Source organism: Alosa sapidissima, chromosome 16, assembly GCF_018492685.1.
Source record: "Alosa sapidissima isolate fAloSap1 chromosome 16, fAloSap1.pri, whole genome shotgun sequence".
In the NCBI taxonomy this organism is placed as follows: domain Eukaryota; kingdom Metazoa; phylum Chordata; class Actinopteri; order Clupeiformes; family Clupeidae; genus Alosa; species Alosa sapidissima.
The window spans coordinates 11406852-11419913 of record NC_055972.1 but is presented as its reverse complement, the minus strand read 5'-3'; the positions used below and the strand labels follow the sequence as shown (position 1 = coordinate 11419913).

General features: G+C 40.8%; 1 protein-coding gene across 2 annotated transcripts; it reads left to right on the top strand.

Annotated features, from left to right (window-relative positions):
• The first annotated feature begins 5487 nt into the window (after positions 1-5487).
• Positions 5488-10355, top strand: LOC121685348 (glutathione S-transferase omega-1-like). Of its 2 annotated transcripts, none has more exons than XM_042065817.1 (7): positions 5488-5614; positions 5742-5814; positions 6571-6679; positions 7485-7707; positions 8168-8269; positions 9472-9578; positions 9880-10355. In XM_042065817.1, the coding sequence occupies exons 2-7, from the start codon at positions 5784-5786 to the stop codon at positions 10028-10030; spliced, it is 723 nt and encodes a 240-aa protein (XP_041921751.1). In that variant the 5' UTR covers positions 5488-5614; positions 5742-5783; the 3' UTR covers positions 10031-10355. The 2 variants fall into 2 exon arrangements, with proteins under 2 accessions (XP_041921751.1, XP_041921752.1); XM_042065818.1 differs by having other exon boundaries at positions 5614-5632.
• Positions 10356-13062: the final 2707 nt, after the last annotated feature.

Genomic DNA, 13062 nt, shown 5'->3' with positions numbered 1-13062 from the left:
AGGTCAATATCACACCGGAATTCTCCTTTAATTTGCATATTTAAACTTTATATTACAGATAACTTTTTTTTCCATATTAATGTAGATAACTTGTAATACATTTTTTTCCATATTAATGTAAGTAATCAACTGGGAAAGTTTCATAGTGATATCTGCTAGTTAATTTTTTTACCCTATTCACCTGTAGTGTCTCACCATTCAATATATTGAACAAGAAAGGGTTAATATACAAAATTGCCCAAGGGATATCACTGGGCACCCTCCTAAATCTTAAAGAGATACCCCTGGTCTACAAAATTCTGCAAAAAAAAAAAAACTTTAACCGACAAAACCAGGTCTGACCCCATGGCTGCCGGACTACTGTAATCTGTAGTGGAATAGCCTAAAAGTAACCTAACCTGAAGATGAGGCCATGCATAAAAAAGCCCTCCATATGTGTGTATGACTTCCCATCCAGTCATTCCATCCACAATATGGATCCACGAGTTCTGTGGTTGCAAATTGTGCCAGTCTTTCAACAAAGAATATTTCACAATTTAACCCTAAACGTGTGCGGAGAATGACTATTTCTATTCAGGAATAATTCTAACCACAGATTTATCACATGTGCAGATCAAATGCATGAACTCTGCTAGAGTTATATAGGCTTATTTGGTAGGCCTGTTTGTGGCCACCGCATGACAACCTCATGACAATATCCTGTAGCCTATTTATTTGAGGTCGTCTTGGAGCACATTGACCCCCTAATCTGGTGACTTTTCAGCACATGGAAATACAGAAGGAAGTGTGGGTTTGGTGATTGAAATTCTGAACTCACAAATTCCTCTCAGTTGAAACATACTATTTACAATATAGCACGGGATGGGCAGCTAGCGGATTGTGAGGAGGTGTTCACTGAATGTGACAAAAAATGTTAGTGCTATAGGCGTAATGGCATACAATCACTGCAGTAGCCTATATCTTTAATGGCATGAATGCTTGTCTGTGTATCTGTTTGAATACTGAATAAACATAATATCTCTGATAATCCTACAAAACAACTGCACTGTAAAGAAGAAGAAAAAAGCGGCCTCTATAGGCAACAGGCTCCACTGGAAAAACTGGAAACGTTTTGACTCAGCTTTTTACCTCCCTGCTGCTGAATCACTGTTAGATGGTACAGTTGCACTGTGGAAGTCATAGTGATATTTAGAATAGTTAGCAGGGTGCCAGAAGATACAGGTGGAGACTGTAATGCACCTGCATAATCACAGTGACTATGCATCCTGAAGTGAAATCAGTAATTTAAAGGGGCAGCCGTGGCCTACTGGTTAGCGCTTCGGACTTGTGACCGGAGGGTTGCCGGTTCGAACCCCGACCAGTAGAAAGCGGCTGAAGTGCCCTTGAGCAAGGCACCTAATGTTGTGTGGCATGCGTTGGATGCGTAATGGATGTTGTGAAGGCATGCGTTGCTCTTCACAACATGCTCACACACACAGATGCTGCTCACACCAACATGCAGATACATCCCACCAACCTTCGTAGATACCACATCACCTTCAGGTGAAGTTCAGCCAGGTGAATGGAGGAGGGTTGTTGCAGATGACACTAATATGAGAGCTGTAGCCAGAGTGTCTACAGCACACGCATCCCGTACTGCAAGTGCAGTGAGAGAGGACCTCAAGACATTCTTTCAGACACAGGACTTGTTCCCTGGCAGGACAGAATCATTCGGAGAGGTTGCCTGAACTGATCCGATATTGATCTGTGTATACTGTAATACAGTTGTAATAAAATTGAGTTATACTAATACTGGTACCCTTGTGTCTATAATTTCTCTATAATTATTCTACACCACTGGCACACATTAACATCAACATTCAGACAGAGTGTATGGCAGCAGTTATCATATGAATAGTGTTCTCATGTGCACCTGGCTGCCTATTATTCTACACCACTGGCACACATTAGCACCTGTTCCTGGGCCAGCCATCAACATTCCAGACAGAGTGTATGGCAGCAGTTATCATATGAATAGTGTTCTCATGTGCACCTAACTGTCTATTATTCTACACCACTGGCACACATTAGCACCTGTTCCTGGGCCAGCCATCAACATTCCAGACAGAGTGTATGGCAGCAGTTATCATATGAATAGTGTTCTCATGTGCACCTGACTGTCTATTATTCTACACCAGTGGCACACATTAGCACCTGTTCCTGGGCCAGCCATCAACATTCCAGACAGAGTGTATGTTAATGTATGTTTGGTGTCATTGTCAACATGTACATTAAATGTAACGTTAAAATGTTTTCTTTGCAAACGTAGGCATAGGCATATGGTTAATTTACAGATTAATTTAATAATGCTGCTGTGTGAATCACGGTAAGCGCGAATGAAGTGTATGTAATGTCTGTTAATGACTTAATAATTCCCTGTTTTATAACTTAATGCCGTTTTGAGAAATATGTCACGCTTGTTTGCCTCGTAATTTCACTCGTCTTCGACCACAACAGCAGACACCACTTACATAAAACCAAGGTTTATTAACGAATAGATTAACAATAACAGAACAGTATAAGTAAATAAGATAAGATAAAAAGAATATAGGCCCTAACAAGACACGACTAAAAACTATTAACTATAAGACAATACGATTAGGCTACGTTTAACGATAAGATTAAAAAAAATGTGCTAAAAGTAGGCTAAAAACAAATTTAGCCATGACAATAAGGTGCATTTAAAATGTGCATCATTCTAGCATATGTGCATCGTTGCATCAGCGCGGGTGCTTCTGTGCATGGTCTAGGATAACCTGAAGCACTTTCTGCTTCAGCTGGTCAATAGTCAACGGGTCAACAGTCTCCATCAGCTCCGCACAGACTTTGACAAAACCTGCCATAGGTGGTTGCTGGTTCGCAAGCTGCACACATCTGTCATGTCTCTCTTGGAACTCAGCCCACATCTTCTCCCTGTGGTTCTTCAGATGCTCCAGGTGCGCTGCCACCAGGGAGTCGTCGCCTAGCATCCGTCTCTTCCTCTTTCTTGGGGCACTTGAGGATGAGGATGCCACCTCTGTCGGCACTTGGGAGATGGGGGAAATTGGGATGGCGAGGGGTGGAGAGGTTGATCGGCACGGTGAGGAGGATCTCACCGAGTCGGTGGATTCTGTACCCGACTCAAACTGTGTCAGAGAACCACACAGCTGTGAAGCCTCGGGCGCTTGGCAACGCACCGAGGACTCGATTTCTCGCCATGAATTCTGGCACCTCTGGGCATCTCTGTGTTCCTTCATCACTTGCTCGGACAGCTTTCCCTCGAACTCGTCCATCTTCCTGTTTCCGCTCTGTCGCGCTCGTCTGAAAAAAAAAATGAGTGGTGCGCTACCTGGGTTAAATCCTACGGTAAGATCTACGTCATTTTGACGTCACGTTGTCGCGCTACCGGTCGGATGCGTCAAGGCTTCTACATACCTGACGCACCCGACCGGTAGCGCGACAATGTGACGTCAAAATGACGTAGATCTCTCTGGCGCGCCAGGGTTTTGGCCGTGTAGCGCGAGGTAGCGCACCACTCATTTTTTTTCAGACGAGCGCGACAAGGCGGAAACAGGAAGATGGACTAGTTCGAGGGCAAGCGAGTTGCAGTGTTTTGTTACAGTCGTGAATTTTTAATAGTTTGCTGGATAAGTTAACAAAGTTACCAGTGAGAGTTGCAACACATGGAATTAAGAGGAAAGAATAGAAACGATTTATTTTCAAACAAAGGATATCTATTAAGGCCTGAACAAAATCTCTTTCCACTTCAGGAAATTACACAAACTCAGCCAGCTGCTAGCTAGCTAGCTAGCTAACTAAACTGTTTAAATTATTAAAATTTCCCTCGGGATGACTAAAGTACCTATCTATATATCCATCTATCTATCTATCTATCTACCTTTGCACACACCTTGGAAACTACATGATAATGATGATGGTAGTTGTGAATAGTAGCAACCAAAGTCTGAAGTACCATCACAGAGGCTAGCTACTGGTGTTTCTTACTGCAGCTTCTTCTGCTGTGTAAGTAGTTAATGTTAGTCTTTTCACAACAGCGACACCTCTGTTCAGGAGAATATTGCAACTAGTGTTGCGCCCACCACGCGCGAGTATAAATGGTTACGGCGCTTCTGTGACGTCACATTGTCGCGCTACTGGTCGGGTGCGTCGAGTATGTGGGACGTTTCAGGTATGTAGAAGGCTCACTGCGCCGGGATTAGTCTCGCTGAGTGTGTTTCACTAATTCACGGATTGGGATAAATGCAGAGACCAAATTTCCCTCAAGGGACCAAAAGAGTATATATACTTAGGCCCTATACTTAATTCCTGCATGACAATTTCCGGCCTATTTATTTGAGCACGTCACATTGACCCCCTACTCCAGTGACTTCTTAGCACATGGAAATACAGAAGGAAGTGTGGGCTTGGTTCCATCAATTGAAATTCTGAACAGCTGAAACTGAATTTTACTGTATATCAGAGATGGCAAAAGTACTAACTTACAGTTACAGAGCCTAGAATATTCTTTTTTTCTTTCTGCGAGATAACAAGCATCTCTGAACTGACTACATTTCAGCCCTCACTTGATATGATTTTAGAAACATAATTGAGCCCTAGCACCAGGTCTTGCGAAGCTATGTGCAAAAGTAGATCAATATAAAATGAAAAATCAGTATTTTAGACCATTATTTGCCAAGGTATGCTCATGCGTTTTGTAATGCCTTATGGAAACTCCTCATAGGACTTTTGGTTACCCAAAATGCATACTGACAATAAAAGTCTACATTTCTGAGGTTTCTTGTAGACTATTTGGATTGTGTATCAGGTTCTGATATAGAATGACTACACAAAATGGAAAAATTACACAAAAGGTTCTATTTTTGCATTTTCTTTGTTGGCTTAATTTTAATATTTATGTTAAGATGGGTTGGATATGTTCTACTACACACATTATGTCACATCAAATAGAATAAAAAATAATGAAATGATTCGGACCACCGTGTCTCTCTGTCTAACTCAGAAGTCTAACTCAACTCTCCACCACAACCATAATCATGGGAAAGACTGCTGATCATTGACCCTCCTTAATTGGGCAAGTCACAGAAAGTGCTGGCTGGCGGTTTGCTGAGTCAGCTACTGTATTGAAGCCTTTTTGAAAGTTGACTGGAAGGGGAAAGTGTGGTATGACAAGTTTGCATTGGTGTAAACACACACAGGTCTATCATAAATTCTTATGAACATGATTGTCTACTCTTTTTATGTACTGTTAATACACCTTTACTCGACTCCTTCAACGGTGTCGTACATTCCTGCGTTTATGCATGACTCAATGATATGATATTATGCTATTGCTGTGATATTATCAAAAGCGCACAAAAAAGAGACTGTTGGACGCATGGAGGTATTATGGTTGGACGCTTCAGTGTTCTCTTTGACAACCCTCGTTTTCCTCCCTCAAAATAGATGATTTTCATTGGTGAAATTCATCTTAGGCCCGCCCAAGGAAGTAGGTTACAAATTGAATATAGTCCAGCCCAAGCAGCCATATTGCGCAGGTATACTTTCGCGCGAGCCAAGGACTGATTCATTCTTACTGGTGAGTTGGCTAAATAAAGTAGGTAGCCTTATAGGTTTGAATGTGTGGATCTGTGGATCTGTATGCTAGCATTGACAAGTTCATATTCAATGTAGGCTGACACGACGTTACAATATTTAATTTGCAGATAACCCACCCTACCCTTGTCAGCTAACTTTACCACAACGCGATGGCAGCAACTCAAAAATCCTTTGCGAAAGGTGAGTCCTACGTTGCCTCATTCTAAATTAAATATAGACTGACTCGTATCAGAATCATTGTGGTTGCAATGAATGCATTCAGTTACGCAATGTGATTTTATCAGTGGTCATTGAATAAGGTTAGGCGTTCTATGTGTTTTTGTTTTGAATTTGAGTAGGGGATGTGATCTTACCATAAAATTGTCATTGAATGTCTGGTAAATATGCTGTAATGACGTCTTTCTGACACCGCTTTTTACCTCCCTGCTGCTGAATCGCTGTTACAATTGCACTGTGGAAATCATAAGAGTAGTTAGCAGGGTGCTCTAGGGCTGGCACACCTCCTCCTTATGCCTACTCACAGTGACTATGCATTCTGACATGAAAGCAGCTATTCCTGCTGTGTCATCTTGGCATATGCTTGCATGTCCGTAGGCCCTACTCGGTATTAAATTTACCTGTGCATCTTTTATCTCATTCCGATACACATTAAATAGGCTACCACTGTGTGTTTATTACTAAAACTAGCCCTAAACTAAAACCCTAAACATTCATTTTGAAACTGTTATTGATGTCCTTGCCTAGTACTGTAACTGGTATGGTCTCCTGTACGAATAGCAACCGTTCAGTTAACATGTTCAAGAATGGCAAGGGTTGTGGGGACCCCCCACCCCATTCACTACGTTGATATCAGAGTGAACCCTTGCTCCATTTTTGTAGCATTATGTGGAAGCTAATTGTTTGTTCACATAAAGTGATCTGTGTCCTTTTCAACAGGGAGTTCTCCTCCTGGTCCTGTTCCCAAGGGTCACATCAGGCTGTACAGCATGAGATTCTGCCCTTTTGCCCAGAGGACCAGGCTTGTGCTCCATGCCAAGGGCATCAAGTGAGTTTACCTGACACAGCCATGGAAGCTGAGAGGACCATGAAACACTGAAGGCATTTTGATCACTACAGAGATGTTCTGTGGATATCTGTGCCTGGTTTAGAGCCTTTGCACACATTATACAAATCTAACAGACATCTTATTTCATTGACTGACGACGTTATGTAACGGAAGCCAGCTAGCTTAGCTGTGTGTGTGGAACGTTGAATCACGCAGGTTCAACACAACACAGGTTACATTGGTGCCGTGACCCAGATTGGTAGTGAGGTTTAGGCGGGTGAGTGTAACGGATGCCAGCTAGCTTAGTTGTGCTTGTGGAACGTTGGTAAACCTCACTCCCCGACACCTCAAGAGTGCTGCTGGCATGCGAGCTAGTAGCCTGGGCTTTTAGCTCAACTGTCGGCTTTCAGCCATATTTAGCGTTTTTTTGAAAATGCACTGTAGTTTGTTGATTGTAACAGGCTGCTTTATTCCACCAAATCTTACTCTGTTGCAATTATGGTTTCTGTCTTAGAAACCTACTGTTTATTCGACGTGGTGTGTGCATTAAAAGACCAATGTTATGTCTTTTAATTTAATCATATATCTAAAACAAAGAATGATGCATATTGTTATTGATTGGAAACATTGTAATGTATTATTTGAAATGGTAATGAAAATCCCAGATGAACAAAAGGCACAGGAATAGTTATTATCACCAGTTAGTATCTTATCAGTGTCCTGTAAATTTGCATGAATATGGTCAATTTTAATGGGATACTTTGGATGACTGAAACTACATGTTTCACCTTTTTTACTTTCACAGACATGAGACAGTCAACATTAACCTGAAAGACAAACCTGATTGGTTTTTGGAGAAGAACCCTCTTGGACTTGTGCCAACGCTAGAGACTGTGAATGGTCAGGTGATCTATGAGTCACCAATCACATGCGAGTATCTGGATGAGGTGTATGCAGAGAAGAAATTGCTCCCTTCTGATCCATTTGAGAAGGCTCAGCAGAAGATACTTCTGGAACATTTCTCCAAGGTAATGCAGGTCATCTGCTGGGGAGAACACACAAGACTCTCTCACTTTTATAAAAGCATTAGCCTTCACACATTCCTGTGCTCAGTGAGGCTGTGTTTCAGTGCATCATGTGCAATCCTCAATCATGGCAAAAGGTTGTTGACATTTCAACTAAACAGCCAATCAAATACACCCCTCATTTTCATTCCTCTGAAGCACCATTATTGGTTAGCTGGAGTTGCAACAGCATAACTGACTTCAAGCACGGCACTTTATCCCACACCCACCTGATGTGCTTTATCTGACTGGAGTTAGAGCTGCAGTTGCCCGTGTTCAAATAGAAATGGGTGATTCATATGTTTTTTTTTTTCTGATATTCCTTTACATTAGGTGCTCTCACCTTCGTTTCAGCAGATATGGTGAAAATGATTGGGCTGCTATTGAAAATGAATACTGCACGTAAATGTTTGTGCCTCTGCAGGTCACTCCGTACTTCTATAAGATCCCAATGGGCAAGAAGAACGGTGAGGATGTGTCAAGCCTAGAAGCAGAGCTGAAGGAGAAGCTGTCTAAACTAAATGAGGTAAGCAGTCATCACCACAGATGTTAATAGAGTACGGTTTTGTGTTAACATCCCGTGTGTTGATTTGTACATGACAGGGAGTACACTAATGGATCAGATCTGATGGACACTCATGCGCAAACCTTTATTCATAGTCATCAGAGTACTTGCTACGAGTCCTGTTCTTCACTGGTTCACTGTGATATTCTGATTTGCTTGAGACATAATAACTTTATTTTGACAACCACCGCTCCATTATTACACACTTTATCACCCAGAGAGAATCTCAGATCTGATTGGCTGGTGGATGGCTGTTAATTATAAATAACGGGACACCTATGAAGTAGATATGGTAGAAAAAAGTTTAATCACCGTTCCATCAATGCTTATGAATGGTAACTATAACAACTATAGCAGGAGGTTGGAAGCAGGATTGGCAACAAGGGAATCAACTGTAAACAAGCTAACTGTCCACCGCTATCACTGTTCGGGCCATAGAAAGATGTACAACAAACTGAACAAGTCAGCTTCTTTTTAAACAGAACCGCTTGTTACCTTTGCGTGCTATAGCTTAGTTTAGCGTTACCTATAGTCTGTCAATGACAACCCCATCAAAAATGTTCTGGATTAACATCAAATTAACGTCAGTTTGATGAATAGGCTTATATTTAATTTCATTTCATTCAAATACCTCTAGGTACTTTTGAATTTGAAATGTATAAGCATTAGCTTCTAATTATATCAATCTTAGTTACAAAATTTAAAATAAATTAAAAATAGGGCTAATGTCGGCTACTCTCGTGGCCCACCTGCAATACCTTGACAGCCCACACTTTGGGAAACACTGCTCTGGGTGTCTCAAGATCACTTGAAACTGAAAAGCAATACAACCACTAGTTGTTGGCTCAAAGTCCAATCTTCCAACGATGAACACTCAGCAGCAAGGAAACTCCAGAAGACAACAACTATCGTCATGCAGCTTCATTGGCTTCCAGTTACATTTTGAGGAAGTGAGACTGGTTTTGAAACCTTTTCTTGCATGAGAACTAGAATGTATTAATTGAGCAATGGAAATGTACAACTCTTACAGGCCATAGCTAGACTAGTGTATACTTGCATATGCATTTCATTTTGCTAGAGTGCAGTATTGACTGTCATAATGAATGCTTTCTTTCCACCTGTTTCACTTGTCTGGGTGGATGTTGTGCTTTGTGTTTTCTCAGGTATTGGTCAACAAGAAAACCAAATTCTTTGGAGGAGATTCTGTCACGATGATCGACTACATGATGTGGCCCTGGTTTGAGAGGATGGAGATGATGGAGTTGACGCAGTACGTGTGCACACTCACAGTTTAAGTCCATGGTCTCCTTGAGTGATAGGAAATTAATTTCACGGGCATATAAATGTCACAACTCCAACCACTTGTGTACTGCCAGTCCATTTCAGCAAAAATCATTTGAATAGTTAATATTAGGAATGAACTATAGTGCCTCAATTGTGGATACTTTGTGTTGTGGCATGCATATTTCTCTCATCACATTTGTTTTTTGTACAATGTATATGCTGCCTCTTACCCTGTGTGCCCAGTTGAGATCAAACCATAAGGATGTTGTTATGATCATCTGTTTCAGTTGTTTGGATGGCAATGCTGAATTCAAGAAATGGGTCCAATTCATGCTGCAGGACCCTACTGTCAAGGCCACCATGTTCAGCACTGACATCTACAAGGCCTTTTACAAATCCTACATGGATGGCAAACCAGACTATGACTATGGGCTGTGAGCTCCATGGTGACTGCGATGGATGATTTCTGGCGGCCTACCCTTGACTAGTCTTTTTAATGTTGATTTGACTGAAGCAAACGGGTGAAGAGGAAAGGTTCAGGGACTGAAGTCACTGATCAAATCTTACTGAAATTTCAATAAGGACTTTTGTAATTAAAACAAAATGGTTTATTTTCTTTTTTTTTATGTAGGAAAAACTGTCTTTTTGGTGTTTTCATTTTAGCACTTTAGGGTTTGAGATATAAATTAACATTTCGTGACTATCTTTTTTACAAGTTGTTGTCAGCTGCCTTTATTAGTAAATAAAGACAGTCTTGTTTCAATTCAATTGAGTTATTCATTTAGGCAAGAATTCAGAAGTGAACCCATCATGAGCATCAGCAAAGAGGAGAAATACTGTATATCACCATCTCCCATGCTCTGTTGATGGAAAAGTTTGGTACACTTCCTCAGAATTCTGACCATGACAAACTCCCACTTTGTACTATTTAGAAAGTCTGGGTGTCAAAAAGTCTCAATGTGGGGATGGGCTCAATGTGTGGGCTCAGCGTTGCTACTTTCCAATGCTACTGGACCGCACAGAAAAATAATAAAATGTTGCGGGACAATTGCTACCAGGCCTCACAGAACAATGATAGCCTACAATTAAGCAGTTAGGCTTTCACCTAATATAAACTTATTATTATTACAGACCATTATACAGAAATCGGACTACCTATGGAATATGATGCCGTCTGTAAGGTGTGCATTTAAACGTGATGGTATCCCCGCGATAGGACCGTCTTATTGCAGGGAAACGAGGTCATTGCTCCCCTGATTTGGTGACATGTAAGATTCAGATTTTACCTTATTACATTGTCTCCCCCTCTGCTAAGTTCCATTCATGACTGTTATTTAACCGATATCACTGAAAATTAATTACTTGCTGCTCCCGCATAAACCGTCTATGCCATTCTTTGATAATCAACATGTTTTCAATGTTGTAGTCCATAGCTCGCCATGTTGCGCCCGTGGTGGTTTGGCGCCCTGGGCAATTGCCCAGATTGCCCATGCCTTCCTCCGGCCCTGCGTACACACACACACACACACACACACACACAGTATCAGTGTTACAGTATCTTCCAGAATTATTGGCACCTCTGCTAAAGTTGACCAAAACCGGTATAAAAAATAATCAGTTGGTGATTTGTAATCTCACAATGGAAAAAAAATAGGAAAAATCCAATCTTGAAGGGAATCTTTTGAGAAAAAGGAAAATCTCATAAAGAAATAAATATTTCTAACTAAAAAACGTGGCTCACAATTATTGGCACCCCTGAAAAATCTTATATACAAAACCTAACAGAAGCATTTTCCTAACTAATTTTAATTTATTTAAGTTAATCAGAGTGCCTGTGAACTTTCAGAAGTAGTTCATGACTTTCTTTTTCACTATGGTATGAAAATAAAGTCACACAGAGGCTAAATCCTCTAGTCAGTCAAAAGAATACACTAAATTTAAATAAAAAGAAAGTGTTAGAGAATGTCTATGACAACTAGGTACTTTGTTAAAAATGCCTATATTTACAAAAACTATTGATTAAAAGGTTCTAATCATCTAGAAATGTAACAAATATGCTTGGAAAAAGACCCTTGGTTATCTTGCCCCCACGTACAGTATGGAGGATGGTAAGATAGGCAAAAGAATCCATAAGAACCACTATTGGAGAGTTACAGACAACGGTGTCATCTTGGGGTCACCAAGTCCCCCCAAAAATCTTCAAAAGTGACATTATTGCTAATAGCTTATTTAGAGGGCATAGGTAACAGCCTGTCCAGTCATTTAATTACCAATGTAAAGGGCAGGAGTTACTAAATGGTACAGTAACTTTGTCTGGAAGTGTGGTCTATTGTCAGATGAAATGAAAAGTGTGCTCTTTGGCTAGAAACACGTTAGGTGTGTTTGGCATATAAGAATGACTATACTGAAAAGAATCCCATACCTAATGAGAATTATGGTGGAGGTGCTGTGGTATTGTGGGGCTGTTTTTATTCCAAAAGACCTTGGGAATCTAATTAATGTGCATGGTATGAACACCAAGAAAAACCTAAAAATTTTCAAAGGAAATTTGTCAATCTCTGACAATACACTAAAGTTGGCCATGATTAGATCATTCATCAGGTCAATGAACCAAAACGATCAAAACAAATATGGTTTACTGAACACAAAATCAAGCTTCGGCCATTGCCATCTCAGTCCCCTGATCTAAACTCCATAGAAAAATAGTGGGGTGAGTCAAAGAGGAGAGATTGGGGAGATTTTGTAAAGACGAACGGTCTTAAATCTCTTGCTTTGTATTCTCCAAGTTTATGGGGTGTCATAGGTGAATATAACAATCTGTTTTATTGGCAAAGGGAGGCTAAAGAAGGTATTATAAGTAGGGGTACCAATAATTGTAAGCAACGTGTTTTTGTTAAAAATATGTATTCCTTGAATTTCCCATTGGGGATCAATAAAGTATCTATCTATCTATCTATCTATCCATCTTTTTCTTAAAATAAATGTGCTTCTGATCAAGGTTGGATTTTTCCTATTTTTTTTTTCATTATGAGATTATAATAAATCGCCAACAGATTATTTTTTATACCTGTTTTTAATCACCTTTAGCGGAGGTGCCAATCATTCTGGAGGGTACTGTATGTTCTCTCCTCGTCCTCCCACCTGCTAAGGACTCCTGGCTGGGCAGAGAGAAGAGCATGACCCTCCTCCCCTCCTTCACTCCTGTCTGCATCTGCTCACCCCTCCTTCCTCCACACACGACCCCCACCCTCACAAGATTCCTCTCCCTCACGCTCAGAGCCGAGATGGACACCATCAGCTTCTGTAACCACAGCAAAAAACACCATTGTGTTTGTGTGTGTGTGTCTGTGTCTGTGTGTGTGTGTGTTTGTGTATCTGTATCTGTATCTGTATAAGTATATATATATGAGGGAAATTTGGTCTCTGCATTTAACCCAATCCATGAATTAGTGAAACACAGCACACAGTGA

What these genes read in the sequence shown, in the direction of transcription:
- LOC121685348 (XM_042065817.1), top strand. Translation starts at nt 5,784, where the DNA reads ATGGCAGCAACTCAAAAATCCTTTGCGAAAG. An exon ending in CTCCATGCCAAGGGCATCAA is followed by an intron (nt 6,680 to 7,484) that starts GTGAGTTTACCT and finishes TTACTTTCACAG; the next exon opens with ACATGAGACAGTCAACATTA. An exon ending in AGCTGTCTAAACTAAATGAG is followed by an intron (nt 8,270 to 9,471) that starts GTAAGCAGTCAT and finishes GTGTTTTCTCAG; the next exon opens with GTATTGGTCAACAAGAAAAC.